General features: G+C 36.9%; 1 protein-coding gene across 2 annotated transcripts in view; it reads right to left on the bottom strand.

The window, feature by feature from the left end:
- The window catches only part of LOC110095556 (calmodulin-binding transcription activator CBT), a 65,990-nt gene that overhangs the window by 22,832 nt on the left and 22,662 nt on the right, over window positions 1–20,496 (bottom strand). For both annotated transcript variants that reach the window (XM_020821150.2, XM_020821149.2), the window contains one exon: window positions 16,478–16,593. In XM_020821150.2, the coding sequence (XP_020676809.1) occupies window positions 16,478–16,593 (116 nt within the window). The remainder of the gene's footprint in view (window positions 1–16,477; window positions 16,594–20,496) is intronic.

The raw sequence follows: 20,496 nt of genomic DNA, 5'->3' as shown, positions 1-20,496 counted from the left end.
AAATAATAGGTGCTGCGGAGAGACTTGAAAATACAGAGGTCCTCTAGGGAGCCTTCTCATCAACAACTTCAGTAGTAGACTTCTTAGCGACACCTTTGACAGTAGGTATGCTAACAGGATTCTCGGGAAGGAACTGTATGAACTGCATGACTTCGAAAATAGTTCTGAATTGAATAGTTGCTCCAGTATAGCCTGTGTTCAAAACAGCTCGAGGGAAATGCATTCTGGTTCCCACACCCAGTTTCACAGTCATGAAGGACTTCGCAGGCGTCATGTTATCAACTTGTTAACAGAACTTACAGGGATTACAGTCAACCTGAATTCTACTAAAAAGAAAACACAGAACTGCGTTTGAAAGAACATCTATATTTATTTTTAGATGTTTTATTATGTGAGACTAAATATAAATTGTCTTTTCATCCAAAGATGGAGAGAAAAGTAATCCCCAGCGGAGTCGCCAGAAATCTGTTGGCTCAAGAAAAATGGCACGAGTGCGCGAATCCTGCTTTGCAGCTGTAGGATTCCATTTCTCTTAAGTCAGATTGAAATTAACCAGATTTCCCCTGAGGATAGTGTCAGGGCTTATAGATATGGGGTTCTTACTTCCTATGAGCGCAAGCACTCATAGTTAATTACCCCTCTTACTATGTAAGAGAGAACTCTCGATTAAGGATGAATAAATTTTAGATATTTTTAGTCTCAAATGGTGGGAAGATGGAGGTAAACCCGATCAAGATCCCATGGTTCCGTCGTCCCGAGTATATCATAGATTTCAGTCTACCAACACTAGCAATCATTGACCGTAGTGTCCAGGGAATCTGATTAGCAGCCATGGGTTGCCTCCTCTCAGGGATCCCGAGTAGATTGAAGTGGTTAAATGTTGATTTTAGTTTTAATTTAATTTGAGTTTAGGCTTACTACTTCCTTAGAAGTTGCCCGTTAATTTGTTTAGTTTGGGGCTTACGGCTCCAATTAGGAGTTGCCCGGAGAATTTGATTTAGTTTGGGGCTTACGGCTCCAATTAGGAGTTGCCCAAAGAATTTTGGTTGGATAGGTCTTATGGCTTCCTTAGAAGTTGCCTAACGGTGGGTCTTACGACCTAGCCCTGTAAGCTAAGCGGCCCGAGTTGTGGGTCTTACAACCTAGTCCTTAAGACTAGGGAGCCCGAAGCGTTATAATTTGATTGTTTGAGGTTAGGTCATTGCTATTTATTTTTACAATTTTCCTAAAATGTGGGGGCTTACGACTTCAGGTAGAAGTTGCCCGATAGTGGGTCTTACAACCTAATCCTATAGATTAGGATGCCCAGGAGTGGTCTAGGTTGTATTATCACCTAAACACTTCTCTCAGATGTCGGACTTACGACTTTATTAGAAGTGGCCGGGGTTTTAAATGGGTTTAGGGGTTAGGTCAATTTTCCCACCTAAAACTTCCCCTAAGGTCGGCTTATGGCTTTCCTACGAAAGTTGCGGGTAGCGGGTCTTACAACCAAGTCCTTATAAACAAGGCTGCCCATAGGATTTTGAATTAGATTTGAGATAGTCTTATTATTTCCCTTAGAAATTGCCTTAAAAGTAATTCTACAACTTAATCTCTTACACAAGATGCCCGAAAATTTTGATTTTGATTGTGTGTTTTGTTGAGAAATATGTCAGGTTTGGGATTTGATAGTCGGAGAATTGAAAGATTTGTGATTTTTACACTTCGGGGCTTTGACACTTTGCATTAGTGTTTTAGTTGTTCTATGCTTGAGCATTCTTCCTACCACAGTAGTTCACTTCTTCTTTTTTTTTACCCGTCTTTTCAGCAGTGTTTACACTACTAGCTTTTTCGTACTCAGCTTTTCTGCTTTTCAGTAACTCTGTTTTACTTACAGTAGCTAAATTCATTCAATTTATTTAGTTATGATGCACTGACTATTCATATGTTTGTTTGCAGGTTCGTAGCCGATGGTTTCAGTTGTTGAGAGCCAACCCGGGCTTAAAGTTACAGAGGATAGAGCCTAAAGATGGTTGCAAGATCTCGTACAAGAGGGATTTTGGAAAACTTGCAGACTTTGGAGAACTTGCATAGGAGTTCATTTGAGAGTTTTGGAGAGCAAATTTGAAGAAGGAATTTTTGAGTCAATATGTGTGTATCATTTAGTGAACTTCCCTCCCTCTTCCTTTATTCAATGCATTTTTTTTTTTATTCTTTAAGTTTCTCAATTGATTAATTAAAATAATTAACCAATAAATATATTTTAAATTACACTGCCCTCAAAATTTTTAAATAACTCTCAAATTTCTCTTAAAAAAATCAATTAATTTCATTTAATTTTGACTAATTAAAAAATTAATTGATTGATCAAAAATTCAGCTTTAATTGCTCCAAAATTGTTTAAAAAAAATTTAATAATTTTCTTGAAATTTTGGCAGCCTCCCGGTGTCACCTCCCCACCGAGGGAGAAATCGGGACGGCAGTGCCGTAATTCTTCCTACCCGGACCTAAGGTCGACGGCGTAGGGCCTTCGATTTCAAACCATTTCACCAGGATCTAAGATCTACTGCGTGAGGTCTTCAAATTTGGAATCATTCCACAGATCTAAGATCGATGGCGCGGGTCTTCAAATTTTAAAACCATCTGCCCGGATTAAAAATCAACGGCGCAAGTCTTCAATTTCAAACCATCCCGGTCGGACCTAAGGTACAACAACCGGGGTCTTCGATATTTATTTGAAAGTCTTCTTCTTCTTTTATTATTATTATTATATTTAGATAAATTATATTAGATATATAATATTATATAAATAATAATATGATATAAATATATCATAATATATATTTATATATAATATTATATATTTCATTAAGCATTTCAAAGATTGTGTTCATTTCGAGGCATTCAATATCATATATACAGAAGGATTTATGTCAGATTTACACTAAGCCAAGCCAAACCGATTTTGTGCACGCATTGAATCTCGACTATGAGTAAATCCCTCGGTTCTGCAGATTTATGGGATTTGGCCGAAGGATCGCATGAAAGGAATAAAATTACCTTCACAACAGGAAATTCCTGTTGTTGTTTCCGGTCAAAATGTCGTTCTTCCGATCCAATAGGTAGGGAAAGTTATCGAAGGAGCAAAGCCGGGAGGACCACGGAGAAGCAGCATAAGCAACAAGTGCAATCTCTACACCGCCTGCGAAGGAATAAAGTCGGACGGCCACGGGGAGTCGAAGGTGGCGTCCGATCTCCTCCCTCCCGCGAAGCAGCGAAGTCGAACGGTAAGGGGCCGAAGAAACGACGTTGAGACGGGACCGGCAGCATCAGCTGCGGGTCAGGCGTGGGGGTCGGACGTCGAAGTCGGAGAAGGGAAGTCGGACAACAATGAAGGAACCGAATGAGTGATCCGTGCGATTTCTCCCTCTCGAGCAAATAAACGAAGTCGAACCGAAACGGAGGAACCGAATGAGCGAGTGAAAAAATCTCCATCTTCGGTTCTCCCTTTCTTTTTATCGTGAAGCAACGGTTGTTGCGTGAAGGGATGTGTCGTTTTGGCGAGATGGGGCCGGATTGAAGGCGGTTGCTTTCAAAAAAGAAAAAAAAATTTGTTAGTCAACAGGTACAAGCACAGGTTTTCAGGTCTTTAGCTTGCAGTACCTCTTAATCGTTTCAAAAGTGTTTTGAGTTTTAGTTTAGCATTGTAGTTTAGTTTACAACATTGGTTCATCTATTTTTCTGCACTGCAGTTTACAATACTTGGTTCTTTTCTTGCACTGCAATTTTGGTTTACGTTATTGATTTTTGTTGTTTGCTTATTTGCAGAAATTTGAGCTACTTTGGATCATGCTCAAGAGGAGCTTTTAAAGCTTTGGAGCTTCATTTAGAGAGTTGATTTTGTTTGGTTTGAGAGCTTAAGAGTAAATGTTTTAGTTTTAGGAGTTTGATGTTTAGTTGGTGTGAGTTGTATTAGGAGGATTAGTGTAAATATTGTTTATTTTCCCTTTTCCTAGCACTTTAATTTAATTAATTAATCAAGTTTTAAGAAATTTTAATTGGTTGTTAATTAATTAGAATTTAATTTATTTTAAATTGATTCATTCTTTACTTTAAATAATTATTTAGTTAATTAAATGAAATTTTAAAATTGGTTGAGTAATTGTTCAATTTATTTTTTTAATTAATTAAAAAATCTCTTGAATTAATCTCCTTACTCTCCAATAGTTCCAAAAGAGAATCTACCATCCTCCCAACGTCCCCTCCCCGTAAGGGGAGATCAGAATAGCACTTGCCGTAGTTTCTACCCCACGGATCAAAGATACAATGGTGCGAGGTCTTTGAAATAGAAATCTTCAAACCCAGATCAAAGATCAAAGGCGTAGGGTCTTCAAATTGGGATTTCCATAGTCTGGATCAAAGATCAACAACACAGGTCTTCGAATTTTTAAAATTCATCGTGCCCAAGTCAAAGATCAATAGCATGGGGCCTTCGAATTCAACAATTATGCCACACTGCTTATCATAAATTTTATTTTATTGCAAAATATATTTAATTATTTAACTAAAAATAATATGTGATAGTATGTCGGAGTTAGTAGTGCATAAAGGGAAAGATGGGTTGTTGTCATGATTTGAAGCAGACGGGCACCACAAAAACGAGAGGTATAGTCAAATGTATAAGAGCGACTGAACGTGTAGGCGGGTATGCAAGGTTGAGGTCGAGGCGGATAATAGCTGGTCGGAGCATGTTGTTACGCAAGAAAGGGGGAGGTAGGCTCGTTCGTGCCTGGAAGTGATCGAATAAGGAGCCGTGCGGGTGTGAGTTTGGACGAAGCAGAGATTCACCTGACATTGGGTATGATCGGACGAATGCAGATGGAGGTGTGTACAGACTCCCATTTGTGTCAAGTTGAACAGGAACGGAGGCAGGTCGATCAGGTTGTGGAAGACACTCAAGTTCACGTGGGTATGGGGTGCGGGTGCATGCCAGAAGATCCGTGCAGGAGTGTTGATACACACGAGTTGTATAGGCATGCCGAAAGCTTGCATCGTGGCTTCAAATTGCAGGAGGAAGTAAAGTTCTAGATTGAAGATTGGAAACAAAATAAAGCCAGACACGACTAAAACTATAATGAGCGCAATTTTTTTTTCTTCAGATTCATTGTCTTTTATTTATTGAATTGTTCAAATGATGTGTCATTTCGCAAAGAATCATGTTTGTTCGCTTTGCTTTCTGGAACAAATGTTCAGCTGATTTGTTTTATTCTCTCTTTTTAATTTAATTTTAGTCAACAATTTTGTTTTGGGCTTTATCTATGGTAACATAGACAAGGCAAATAGAAAAGAATTTTTCCATAGAAGAACTTATAAAGAGATCTAGGAAATTATTTATCAGAAATGTGACAACCAATTACATTAGGCTACTAAACTTTTGCTAAATTATTTATTTCATTTTGATGATAGTGATACGTCTTGGAGTCAAATTCAGCAAACAACAGCAAGAAATTCACCAAAAAATAGCAAAAAACTGTAGATTTAGGAGGAACAATTGGATTATTTTGATTAATAACTAAACAAGAAATAAACGATACATGCGATCTACAATTAGAGAGATAGATCATCTCTCCGAATCAACCTAGACATCGCTAGGAAGCCCTCATAGAAAGCTACAGCAGAAAAAATTCAATCAAAACCTAACCCTAATACAAAATAATAATCCCTATATAAGCCCCTACTCTTCCCCCGAAAACGGCCCTAAGAAATCTCTCTTTCCATAATTAATTCACTCCCTATTTTGAATTCAAATTCTCTTAATTAATTCCTTAATCCTACTCCTCCTAGCATATAGAATAATTTGTTTACTATGCCCCACAATGGCGACCAAAATCCTTGTTGATTTGCCCCTTATAGTTGGTCCTGCCCCTTGTTGCTAAGTCGACTGCAGGACCGATCCTGTTTGATTGGCCGTAACAAAACTCCCCTCCAAAAAATGCACCTTGTCCTCAAGGTAGAAGGTTGGGAAACGTCTCTTGATTGTCTTGTATGACTCCCAAGTGGCATCATGCTCTAGCAAGTCCTTCCACTTGATTAGCACCTCTTGTGCCCATGTCTCCCCCCTGAGTACATATGATATTTACAGGGTTTTCAATATAGCCTCCATGTCCTCTATAAGTGTTGGGGGTAGTAATTATGGTGTATGTTCTCCTATCACCTTCCTCAGCTATAATACATGAAAGACTGGGTGTAAGGCTGAGGATGGTGGTAGTCTTAATCGATAGGCTCCTGCTCTGATTTCTTCCAAGACCTCATAAAGCCCAAATTACCATGGGGATAATTTTTCATTCCTTCTCTAGGCTAATATTTTGTTTATAGGGCCTCAATTTTAAGTAAACTATATCTCCTGGTTCAAAATTTACCTCTCTTATGTGCCCATCTGCGCTTGCCTTTTCATGATTTGTTGGGCTCTCATGAAATGCCCCTTAAGCACCGCTAGTACCATGTCCCTCTCCTCTAAGTACTGCTTTACACTGGACACTGATAGAGTGTTTACCCAATAATGAATAAAGTGAGGAGGGTCCCTCCCATAGAGGATCCTGAAGGGAGTGGTCTTTATTGTTGAGTGGTACAAAGTGTTGTACAAATATTATGCCCACACAATCCACCTAGCTCAACTCTTTGGTGTGTTTGATATAAAGCATCTCAAATCGATTGACCACTTCTATTTGACCATTTATCTAAGGGCGATAGGTTGTACTTCACTTCAATACCATCCCCAATAAACAAAATAGCTCCTTCAAATTGACTAAGGAACACCTTGTCACTGTCTGACACAATGGCTTTCGGGAACCCGTGCAAGCATACCACTTCTTGAATGAAAATAGTCACCACTTTGACTGCGATGTAAGGGTGCTTTAGAGATGAAATGTGCAGACTTGCTCAGATGGTTTACTACTAGCAAGATCACTGAAAAGTGAAAACCCTTCTAATCGTGGTAACCCTTCGATGAAATCCATTGTCACTTCCTTCCACACCCTCTCTGATAGGGCTAAGGGTTGTAGTAACCCTGCTAGCATCATAGCTAAGTAATTATGCTTTTGGCACACATCTCATTTGGCCACCCAGTTCTCTACATCGTGAAGCATCCCTACTCAATATAACTCTGCTGATAATTGACTGTCTTCTTAACTCCGGAGTGCCCTCCTATCACACTTCCATGGAAATCTTATAGTTTGATAATATACCCTGAGGTATGAGGTAACACAAACCTCCTATAATACAATAACTCTCTCTTTCAAAACATAACATGGGTGATTGTTTAGATCCTTCAGTAGCTCATAGCTCCTCCATGATCTTCCTCAACTCTTCATTATGCTCATTATCATGTCTTAATGCCTCCCAATCTACCATCAATGGTACTGACAAGACTGCCAACTAAGGTCCCTCGACTCACCTGGACAAGGCAATTGCTGCCTTATTTTCTTGTTCTGACCGGTACTGAATCTCAAAATCATATCCAAGTAATTTGGATAGTCATCTTTGGTGCTCAATGACCATCCGTTGTTCCAACAAAAACTTCAGGCTCATTTGATCTGTCCTGACTATGAAATGTCTAACATATAAGGCAACCACTTCAGGATAGCCAAGACGATCTCCATCAGCTCCCGCTCATAAACAAACTTGAGCTGGCCTCTAATATAGCATGATTATTGCTCCTAACCCATAACATGATGCATCCGTCTCCACCACAAATGGTCTTATAAAATCTGGGAGTGCTAACACAGGTATATTATTCATCACTATCTTCAATTCCTAGAAGGCTCGGGTCACTCCTCCCCCCACTTAAAATTATCTTTTTTTCAATTACTTAATTAAAGGTCTTGCTATAATATCATATCCCTTTACAAACTTCTGGTAGTAACTGGTGAGCCCTAAGAACCCCTGCAGCTCCCTCAGGTTCTCAGGAAGAGGCTAGTCCACCATAGCCAGAATCTTGGACTGGTCAGCTGACACCCCCTCTCTGGACACCACATGCCCTAAATACTCCATCTGTCATTAGCCATATGCACTTTTTTCAATTGGAAAACAATTGATTCTCCCTCAATGTCTCTATGACAGTCTTCAAGTGCTCCAGTGTTTTGCCTCGATCATGCAATATATCAAAATGTCATCAAGAAATACTAGGACAAACCTTCAGAAATATGGTTGGAACACTGAGTTCATAAGTGATTAGAAGGTGGAAGGGCGTTGTTGAGGACAAAGGGTATCATCAGGAACTTGTAGTGCCCTTCATGTGTCCTGAAGGTCGTCTTGTGCATATCTGTTGTCTTCATCTTGATTAGATGGTATCTCGACTTCAAATCAAATTTGAAGAAGATCACAGCTCCAAATAACTCATCCAGGAGTTCATCTATCACGAGAATTCAAAACTTATCTAGCACTGTTTCCTTGTTTAAAACCCTGTAATCTATACAGAACCTACAGCTGTCATCCTTCTTCTTCACCAACAGTATCAGGCTATAAAAGGGACTCACACTAGGTCTGATGATCCCTGCTTCAATCATCTCCTTGATCAACCTCTCTATCTCATCTTTCTAGATGCTGGGGTAACGGTATGGTCTGACACTAATGGGAGAAGTCCCTTCTTTCAAGTTGATGGCATGTTCGTGCTCTCAAGGCAGTGGTAACCGGACAGGCGGATGAAATACATCCTGATATTATTGCAAAATCTGTTGGGCCCCCACTAGAACTTCCCTTGCTGCCTATTTTAGAACCCCTTCTATGCTTTGCAACTCTACTAAATAACTCGACTTGCATCCTGGATTGTCCTGAGCACAATCTTGCATAAGCCGGCATACCCTTGAAGCATTACCTTTTTTGCCTTCCACCTATGTCTCCATGGTCAATGATTTTCAGTTCACCTTCATATCCCCATAATATGTAGTCACTTCATCCCTAAAATCACATTTGTACTTCCCAAGTCCAGGGGAAGTAATTCTTCTGCCAACTGAATATCCTGCAAGGTCATCACCACCCTTTTACATATCCCCTGCTCCTCTCTATCTTGCATGTTCCCATCATCGCCCCACACCCTTCCGTCCTTGCTAACTTTAACCTCAATCGGTCCACCACCCAATTTGAGATGAAGTTGTGTAGCTCAACTATCCACCAAAACTACCACAGATTGCTCTCCATTTCCCCCCCCCCCTACTTTCATAGTGTGATTTGGAGTAAATTCCGCCCAATTTCATAGTGTCTGCCACATTCAAATGCGACTGCTCTGTCTCCACCAATACATCCTCCAACTCATCCTTGCTCTCATCTTCCCCTTCACAGACCATCAAGACATGAAGGAGGCGATTCTTACACCTATGGTCAGGTGTAAATCTCTCATCACACCTGAAGCATAGCCCTTTCGCCCGCCTATTCTGCACTTATGGTTCTGTGAGGCATTTGAAATTACTTCCTGGATGAACTCTAGTGCTCTTCTCCTTAGGTGCTTCCCTCTGAAATGAAACTGTATGGGTCCTCGGTGCTAAGGTTGTAGAGGTGTTTCTGTAAGCCCCTCCCATGGGGTTGCTCCGGCTGACCTTCTCCCTCTGATGTTTCTCCTCAACCTTTTGTGCTAGCTCAAAAATCTCTCTCAGCCCTCTAGACCTCAGCACCCTGAGCTCTGCCCTTATGTCTTCCCTAAAGCCCTTCATGAAATTTCCTTTCAACCCTTCCTCAGAAATTCCCCTCAATCTACCTGATAGTAGCTCAAACTTCTCCTGATAATCTATGTCGGTCCCATCTTGAGTTAAGGCATAGAATTGTTCACGAAGGTCCCCTTCCCGAATGGCTCGAAAACATTCAAAAAACAATCATTAAATTCTCCCCATAAAAGACCAGATATCTAGCTTCTCTCCACCAAAACAAACCCAGTGCTTTTCCTTCCAAACATAGTCATACCTCCATGAGTTTTTTTTCCTTCCATAAGACCATTCATCGCAAAGTAACGCTCCACCCGGTACACCCAACTTTGAGCATCTTTCTCTTCGAAGATCAGCATCTTTAACTTCCTCGGCCTGTATCCTTACCCCCAATGGTTTCTTCCTTTATTAGCTCCTCCTGTGTAATGGTGGTGTGATTCCCTCCCGTATTCCCCTGCAGATTTGGACCCCATGATTTGGCCCCACCATTGCTTCCTCTCGGTCACCTTTCCTTTTTTTCTCCCGGTTTGGGTCTCCAAATAGATTGTTGTTACCGTCCCCCGCCCCCCCCCTTTCTCTTCTTACTACCCTTTCTTCTGATATTACTCCTCATATTGCACCTCCCTCTTCTGGGGTGTCCTTTAGGGAAAATGCTCTTCACTTCCTCATCCTCCTCCTGAACTTTCTTCCCTTTCCAAATAGGCCTAGGAGTAGATGGTGAAGCCTTTGATTACATCTCAATCAATTTTTTCACCATGCTTTCAATACAACAACAACATCAAGCATTTGTCCCACAAAGTGGGCTGGTCCATATTGTTGTTGATGTTGTTGCCGCCTTCAATGTTTCCAAAACGCCTCTCATTGGAGAAAACCCTTCCCTCCATTACGGAAGATCTTTCCTCCATTCCAGAATGTTTCTCCTGCATCTAGCCCTTTAAGTTGTTCCATCTCACTCTCATAAGCTTCCAACTTCTTTGCTTCCATTCACAGATTTTGGGCTCCAAACCGCAAAAAAAATTGGTGAATGTGGCCTCCAAACAATGAAAATCAGCAAGGTGGAAAAATAATTTTAGCATATAAATCAGTGATGGGGACTTTAACTTTCAACCTAGGACACCGCTTTAATACCAATTTGTAACGCCTTGGAGTCAAACTCAGCAAGGAAAGCATAAAATTCACCAAAAAATAGCAAAAAAGAACTGATTTAGGATGAACAATTGGCTGATTTTGATTAATAACTTAATAAGAAATAAAACATACAAGTGATCTACAATTAGAAGAGGTAGATCATCTCTCCTGATCAACTTAGATGTCATTAGGAAGCCCTCACAGAAAACTACACTAGAAAAAACTCAATCAAAACCTAAGCCTAATACAAAATAGAAATCCCTATATAAGCCCCTAATCTTCCCCCCAAAAAAGCCCTTAAAAATCTCTTTTGCCTTAATTAATTCCCTCCCTATTTTGAATTCAAATTCTCTTCATTAATTCATTATTTAAACCTCCTCCTAGCATATGAAATAATTGATTTACTAGGGACCACAAAGGGAGCGGAAATCCCTATTGATCTGCCCCTGTAGTAGGTCTCGCGCCTTGGTGTTGGGCCGGTTGCATGACCAGATATGCTAGACCGATCGTAACAAAAGATTTTGATAAGGTTGATAGACAACTTGAAGAATTAATAACAAAAAAGGGAATTTTTGCCATGAGAGCTGCCCAAATATCATGCAAAGCATGTACAAATAGTAAGATGTCTATCAACTTTAATTAATATTAAACTTATGAGTAAGTTTAATAAATATATAACTAACATTTTTTTTTTTTTTTTGACTTGTGAATTAGAGCATTGGTGGATGCACTTTGGAGATAAAACAGCTGAATTAAAAGCATTTATAGTCAAACATTTAGGTCTAGCATGTTATGCTTATGCATATCAATGAAATTGGAGCACATTCAACAAACTGCATGCAAAGAGAAGAAAATATTTGGTTGCAACTAGGATGAGCAAATTTGCTTCTGTCAGGTATAATAAGAAATTAAAAGTTAAACACCTCAAGTTAATCCTCTAGTTAAATTGACGAAAAGATGATGATGATGATCCTTTAACACTTGAAAATTTGCCATCAGATAATGAATGAATGATTGACCAACATGAGGAAAAAAATGAAGAAAGTCTTACTGAATCAGATAATAATGAAGATTTTGATATTTATGCTGCTAATGTAACAGAAGTTGGTAGATGTTCAAAAAGATCCACCAAACGCAAACCAAATTAAATATCAAATATCACAAAAATTCCATAGAGTAAATTCATTATGAAATATATAATAAATTGTTATTTAATGCTTCCATATTATGAGTGTACTTATAATAATAATCTTGATACAAAAAAGAAGAAAGCAATAGTGTTGGATGAGGAAGAAGATGAATCGGATGACTCATATGAGAGTGATGGGGAGGACGATAGATTTTTGAGATATCACAACGATTCTTTAAAGGATGCTACTGGTGTTGACGACAATGAATATTTCAAGTTTTGAAATAAAAGGCGTAAGCCTTAAGACTTAAAAAGTTTTCATTTAGAATCTAGTTTTATCCTAGATAATTAATTTTCATATTTTTTAAATTCAGAATTTCTATTTGACATTTCAAACTTTGAGTGCTTTCTTATTGTGCCTATGAATTAAAATTATGTTTTTGATGAATTTTGTGTGTTTTTTACTTTTCATAATTTTATGACTTTTTTTAATTCAAAACATATGCCTCAATTCGATTCAAAGCCTACATTTTGAGTCAATTTTGGAAATCACCTCGATTCGTGATATAATCTTTATAAACATCTTTATAAACCATGAGCGCAGCCATACATTTATAGGCCACAATTGCTTATAACTCTAACAATGATGCTCCATCTACCGTCCAAAAGCCACAAGCATCCTACTAATGTAGAATCAATTTGAAATATTGCATTCATTATATACTTTATTTTAATTCATTGAATTTGTTTTCTAACTGGTTTTTCCCTCCTTCAAGACAGCAATGGCCGGTTTTAGCTCTTGGTTTATTCATTAATCTAGAACCACCAAATTAACTATGTTTTTTAATGAATACTCTACCTCTTTTACCAATGTGAATAAAAAAATGCAAATTATTCTTCTCTCATGTTTTTCAATGTCTATCTTTTATCCATATATATTCTATTTTTCAAACTTCTCCATCTTCCATATCATTTCATAGTTCTAGACCTTCCTAATCCTTTCTCTAAGGATTGTTTTGTTTAAACCATGATGATGGTTAAACATGAAACAGACTGGAAAGAAAGATCCTGTTTTGGTGCAAACTTCTATAATGAATCAACTTCCCATGAAAACTCCAATATCCAAGAAACATTCTCCAAGTCATTGATTATCCAACTCAAACCAAAATCTTATGCATCAAAAATCAGCATCAATATAATTCTTGAAAAAGATATGATCTTTCATGTCTTAAATGTCTAAAACAAAAAATTCACAATCATAGACTATTGACTCTAGACTTTTGATCATATGATAGAGGATGTCTCCTTATTCCAAAGTTCATCCATATTTAAACATACCATCAAAATTGTCGACGGAACAACATCACAAATAACTGACATCATAACCATCAATATCATCAGCTCTCCAGTCTTTAGCTTAGTTCCTAAGCTTTTCTACAACTTCATATCAATTAGCAAAATTACCAAGAATACGAAATGTACATTAATTTTATTCCTTCATTGTGAATTCCATAATAGGGATCAATAAAGATAATTGGCAGGGTGGAAGAAAATGCTGGTCTCAAGCCTCTAAGTTCTAAATTATAAAAAGGAATCCTAAAATACAAGAGAAAAAATATTAGTCCATATCTTCTTTGACAAAAGCATAATTATATTATAGCACTTTCGCCTTGGTCATCCAAATATTATTTAACTAAAAAAATTATTCCCCTCCCCTTTCCAAAATAATCCTGAAATATTTTAAGAGTGAAATTTATTAATTATCTAAAGACAATTGAACTTTCTGCAGAAATCATCCTTATAAAGCCTATCAATATGTTGCAACTCTCCATAGTGGACCCATCTTGACAAAACAATTTATCTCACGTACTAGGTAGTTTATATCTTTTATAAATGATCATATTAGAATCACTTTAATTTTTCCACTAGAAGACAAATCTGAAACAATAATTATTTTTTAAAAATTTTGCACATTTATAAAAACTCAATTAAAAATCCAAATTCAAATTCTCATTATCAATAATGAGAGAGAATACCTGAATGCTATTCATGAAAGTAATATCTTTATTCTATTCGGGGAGAAAATCTCCTCCAACAAGGAATCATCCATCAAACTGCTCAAATACATATTTTCCCATAAAATGGGATAGCAAAAAGAAAAAATAAATACCTTCTTGAAGTAGCTAGATCAACTATGGTCATTAGCAACATCCCAAAATATTTTTAGGGAGAGTTTGTCCTCTCTGCTACAATCTCATCAATTGCATACCACCAAAAATTCGAAAATTCAAAGCTCCATTAAACTCTTACTCATGCCTAGGGTTGCAACCGAGTCAAGCCGGCTCGCGAGCCTGCTCGGGCTCGACTCAATAATAGGCTCGACGGGTCGAGCTTGAACACGATTTCGAGCTCGACCGCTAAACGAGCTCGAGTTCAAACACTCTGTTGCAGCTCGCATAATTGTGCTGGGAAAATTGAAAAGACGGGTCTTCTGTCGACCGGAAAATGAAAACGGACTATGTAACTACGAATTGGAAAGACGAACACAAACAACTACTGCGGAGAACTAAAAGCAGCCTGTGTAATTGCGACATAAGAGCGCAAACAACTACGGCGGAAAAATTCAGTTTTGGCATAACTGTGTCGTCTTGTTTCGGAAGGCGGGACGGAGAGGAGCAACTGGAGCGTTTCGATCAGAGATTTGTCATCGAGGTAGACGCTGCTGCAAACGAATGCAGGTGGACAGAGGACGATGCAAACGCGGATGACTCAGACGGACAAAGCAGGTGTCGCCGACGCAAGCAAACGTGCCGGCCGACACAGTCCCCACTAACGCAAACGTTGACTAGCTGACGAATGAGGAAGGCGACGTAGATGCGAGGCTTGTTAACAGGAACTTTTATTACATCCAGTGAACGTACGCTCCTTTACGTTCGGTTTTAGAAGAAAACAGCGCAATACCGAGTTTTTTGAAAAAACTCGGTACAACTTGGTACTCGGTATTGCGCTTTCTTTGCCTAGAACCGAACGTAGAGGAGCGTACGTTCACTGGATAAAATAAAAGTTCTGTTAACAGGCTCGAACTATGGCTCGACGAGCTCATATTTTCTTGTCGAGTCAAGTTCAAGCTCAAGCTCGAGCTCTATTTTTGGCAGTCGAGCTCGGCTCGAACACCCCCTAACTCGAGCTCAACTCGACTCATTTGCACCCCTACTCATGCCTATCCCACAAATAAACTTATATTTATCACTTCTATCAAAGTGTTTGGCTATTCTACCTTTGTGCACATTGCTCCTCATTAAAGAAGCAAATTAGACCCAAAAGTCTTAATAGCATCTTCATTTGTTACTTTCCTCGCCAAAAAGGATACAAATGTCATTCTCTTAATACTAAGAAACAAAATACAACACCACCATGGGCGTAAGATTCTTCGAAAAATCAATCATGCTTCCCCAAAACTCAAATTCAAGTAGAGAACATCAACCCTAAGAATATGAGTTTTGTGAGAATATCAATCATACAAACACGCCAATGGATACATTAAACAAATTTGTGACTAATAAAAATCCTACCTCAATTGATAATAGAAGGTGCCAACGGTAGGTAGAAAAACTTATCTATCTCATACTAGACCTTATATTTGCTTTCCACTAATGTTGTTAGTTTATTTATGAATAAACCCACAAATGAGCACCATGATGCTTTATATATGATATTAAGAAGCCAGAAAAAAAAATAAAGATTTTTAGAAAAGGATTGTTCTTCAAAAAGGGAATTAACAAAGGTCCAGAAACTTTTACTTGTGGAAATTGGGTTGGAATTGTTAATGATTGTAAACCCACATCAACTGATTAATATGGGGAAATTTAGCTAAGTGTTGCCTATTTGTAGTTGTAATGCACTTGATGATTACAAGTTGGCACTAGGAGGTTTTTTTATCATGAGCTCTTCAAGATACCTTTCTATCAAGTTGTAATAGGCTGTTAAAAGAGAAACATATAATTAAGTTAAAGTGTTGCAGAGATGAGGATGCTCAGGTGGATGAGTTGTTTTACTCTTACAGATAAAATGTGAAACGAGCATATAAGTGAAAAGGTTGGAGTAGCTCCAATGGTAGATAAGATCAGAGAGAGTCGCCTTAGATGGTTTGGTCACATAAAACGTCGGCCTTCTAATGACATCGTTAGGAAGTAGATGTATTAGATTTAGCCTATGTTAAGAGAGATAGACGTACACCTAAAAAGACTTGATTAGAAAACATTAGAAATGACTTTTTTATTATATTTAAATGATAATTTGACTCTTATCAGGACACAACAAAGAAAAAAGGATTCATGTCGTCGACCCCATGTACAGGGATAAAAGCTTGATGTTGTTGTTGATGATGATGATGAACCATGTACCTTCACAGTTCATATGTCAAATTTTATAAAGTTCTTGCATGAAGATGCATATATCTTGTTGTATTTTTATGTTAAACACATTTTTAACTTTATATGATACTACCAATATGGAAAAAGCATTAAAGAGTATGATATTGTGAACATACCTTCAATTTTTCATGAGCTTCCTGAACAGTTTTCCCATCCTTTTTCTTCTTCCAGTTATACCCATCTTTCCGGAAATTTCTTAGCATTTTGCGATCAAATAGCACAATACTGCCATCTAAGTCACATGAAGGAAATAAATAAAAGTTGCTTCATCAAGGGGTTAATAAAAAAAACTCATAAAAAACTACAAAAAATTCTAGAAAAAGGAACAATTTACATATATAGCACTACATTTACAAATTCGATGAAAGAATCACGATACACTTTGCATGCCAACAAAAAAAAACAGACTATGATTGGCAATCCAAGGGCTACACTGCAAGTGGATCAAATGTTCCAAATGAATTGATTATGTAACACAAGTCAAAAAAATTATTCGTGTTTTGGTCATGCATTGCTTTTTATTGCTTCACAATTATTATTCAAGTAAGGCACAAGGGAAAACCCTATTCCATTCACCCCTGCATATCTTCATGAGGCCTTTGCAATGTAGCTTGTCCATCTTTGTAAGAGTAATGGGGACTTTGTTTCATAGAACACAGAATAGTACAACACCACCAAACAAAGACCTAGTTATTAGCTTATAAAACTTATGCAGTTAGTTTTTAAGTCAAAAAATATTTTGATGATGCACATGCATCAAATAAGTAACAGTGTTATCAATTTTTAAGATGGGTGTTCTTCGCTAGCTCCATTATACTACAGCAAAGATTGAAAATATAGGAAGTTGTTAGAAATAAGATGAATTTTGAAGGCAAGAAAAAAAAGAATTTGAAGTCTGTATCCTTAAAATAAAATAAAATGAATTAAAAAAAACTCTATAATAAATGTGACAATTAGTGAGAATTATTACACATGTTCGGCAGATCATTAACAAAAATCCGTTCTTGCAATTCTAATATGACGAGGACGGATTTAAAGGCATTTGAGGCGCACGAAGACGCTCAAAAATCACCTTGAGACTTACATCTTAATGGTCTGAGTGAGGCTAAGGCCTTTTTAGATTAAGGTATATACCTTGAGGCTTTATGCCTCAAGGCACTTTTGGTGGAGACCACAAATTATAATATAATAAGCATAAAAAAATCTTCTGTTATATTATATTATATTATGATATACCTAATAAAGTTTATAATAGGTTCCGGTTTAATTATTTTGGGACTAGGACTGAGAGTCAAGTGAGCAAGTGAGAAAAGGCTACAAGCAAGGTATGCAAGTAGGTTGCCTATGGCTATACGCGTAGAGTTTTGTGAGTGGCACTGCAAAAAACTACAAAAGAGGATGAACAAATCTACAAGCAGTTGAGCAACTACATGAATTCCGGAGAACGTAAGATTTTTTTCAAAAAAATTTAATTTTTCAAATATTTTAATTTTTTCCTTATATCAATTTTAGAATTTATCTTTAACAAGTTTTATTTTTATTTTAATTTTTTAGTTTCTTTTAAATATTTTTTGAATTTGTTAATTGATGATTAAGTTAATATGTTGATGGTTTATGATATATCTATGAATTATTTTTAATTTTATGAGCTTTTTTATTATTACTCAACTTCAAAAGCTTAAACCTTGCCTTAGAGTTTGCATCTACAAATAAAGCTACAATTATAATGGTCTCCACCAATGATCAAAAATTCAACTTGAATCATAAAGATAATATCTAGGTTTTCTTTCAAGAACATACCCATGATTTGCATCTAGCAACCAAAAATTAGATCGAAAATACTTGACGCTAATTTGTTTTGACAAATGGTTGTAAGGTACATGGTAGAAAATTAACTTTAAAAGCAGCTTTATGGAACCAAGTTCAAGCATGTATGTTTCACCAGCACATATTTACAATAAACATAATTATTCTGTTCATTTGGGCTGCTCTACACATTCAATTTCAATTGTGAAGAAGTGCATGAAGTGGTATAGCTACCTCTAACTCATTTTATCTATATGAACAAACTTCTACAATAAACATAAATCATATGTCCATGAAAATCAAAGATTCATAATATAAATTTATCAGTTAGTATGAATACATATACTACAAAAAAGAAATTCATAAAGTACATTATATATAATAAATCACGATTTTTTAAGGTCAAAAATCAACTTAATATCCTACCATCAAATCTATTTTAAAAATAAAAATTTACAATTAAATATAATGAAACTAGGAATAGGACATGCAACAATAGAGAGTGATAATATCATAGTTCCTTTTACCTGGTAATATTGTACGGAAAACACTTGGAAATGACTTCCACTCCATTTGAAAGGAAATCATACAACAACAACAACATCAAGCCTTTATCCCACTACGTGGGGTCGGCTACATGAATCCTTTTTCTCCATTGTGTCCTATTAAAAGTCAAATTCACATTTAAATCTAATAAAGAAAGATCATTTCTAATATTTTCTAACCAAGTCTTTTTAGGTCTACCCCTACCTTTCTTAACATAAGTCAAATCTAATACCTCTACTCTCCTAACTGGGTCATCGGAAGGTCGCCGTTTTATGTGACCAAACCATCTAAGGCGACTCTCTCTAATCTTATCTTCTACTGGAGCTACTCCAACCTTTTCACGTATATGCTCATTTCGTATCCGATCTCTAAGGGTAAAGCCACTCATCCACCTGAGCATCCTCATCTCTACCACACTTAACTTAGTATTATGCTTCTCTTTTAATGGCCAACATTCAGCACCATAAAGCATTGCAAGCCTCACTGCCATCTTATAGAATTTTCACTTAAGTTTGAGGGGTACATTTCTATCACATAACAAGCCCGATGCATTCCTCCACTTCAACCATCCAACTTGAATTCTACTGATAATATCCCCATCTATTTCACCATCACTCTGAACAATAGATCCAAGATATCTAAAATGTGTACTCTTATTAATGACTTGATCGCCCAAAGTCACAATCCCCTCACTAGGTCTATTACTACAAAAATTACACTCCATATATTCCGTTTTAGATCTACTCAAGCTAAAACCTTTAGACTCTAAGGTTGACCTCCATAATTCAAATTTACCTTCAACTCCCTCTCTAGTCTTATCAACAAAAAGAATATCATCAGCAAAAAGCATACACCAAGGTACATCCTCTTGCAACTGTCTAGTGAGAACATCCATGACTAAAGAAAAAAGATATGGGCTCAAGGCTGATCCTTGATGTAACCCAACCGAAATAGGGAAATACTTAGTCAATCCACCTTGTGTTTGAACACAAGTAATAACTCCTACATACATATCTTTAATGATTTGAATATAAGCATTATTGACTCCTTTTTTTCAAGAACTCTCCATAGCACTTCTCTTGGAACTTTATCCTATGCTTTTTCTAAATCAATAAATATCATATGTAGATCCTCCTTATTTTCTCTATATTTCTCCATCAAATCTCTTAATAAATGTATGGCTTCCATAGTCGACCTACCCGGCATGAATCCAAATTGAGTTTGAGAAACATTAGTATCACGCTGCAACCTATGCTTCATAACTCGCTCTCATAGTTTTAAAGTATGACACATTAACTTAAAACCTCTATAATTCGCACAATCTTGTTAATCACCTTTATTCTTAAAAAAGGAATTATATAAATAATGAAAGGAAATCATATCTTATATTTTTTAAAGTCAACTTTAATTTTATAAATTCTTTTACAAGCTCTTAGATTCAGAAAAAAAAGGCCAAAATCCACTTCCAAACTTATTTTCAACAATTTTTTAGTTATTTCTATATGAGTACTAAAGTTACACTGAGAAGTACAAATCAACACATGAATGGGATCAAATAGACTCATTGATCATAACAATATCTGTCCTAAATATATAGTTATACAAATTGATACCCACAAACATTAAAGCATATGAAAATTTCCTGAACTTATTGAAGATAAAAATTATATCTTAGAATGACTTTCGAAAACCACAAATTGCTACACAATGCTAAGATATTTTCAAATACTTCAATCCATACAAAAATGTAGTAGTTTGGTTTATCAAAAGGTCTTTATCTTAG

This window comes from Dendrobium catenatum, unplaced genomic scaffold (assembly GCF_001605985.2).
Source record: "Dendrobium catenatum unplaced genomic scaffold, ASM160598v2 fragScaff_scaffold_1125, whole genome shotgun sequence".
In the NCBI taxonomy this organism is placed as follows: domain Eukaryota; kingdom Viridiplantae; phylum Streptophyta; class Magnoliopsida; order Asparagales; family Orchidaceae; genus Dendrobium; species Dendrobium catenatum.
The sequence above is the reverse complement of the archived record's forward strand: the minus strand, read 5'-3'. Positions and strand labels throughout refer to the sequence as shown.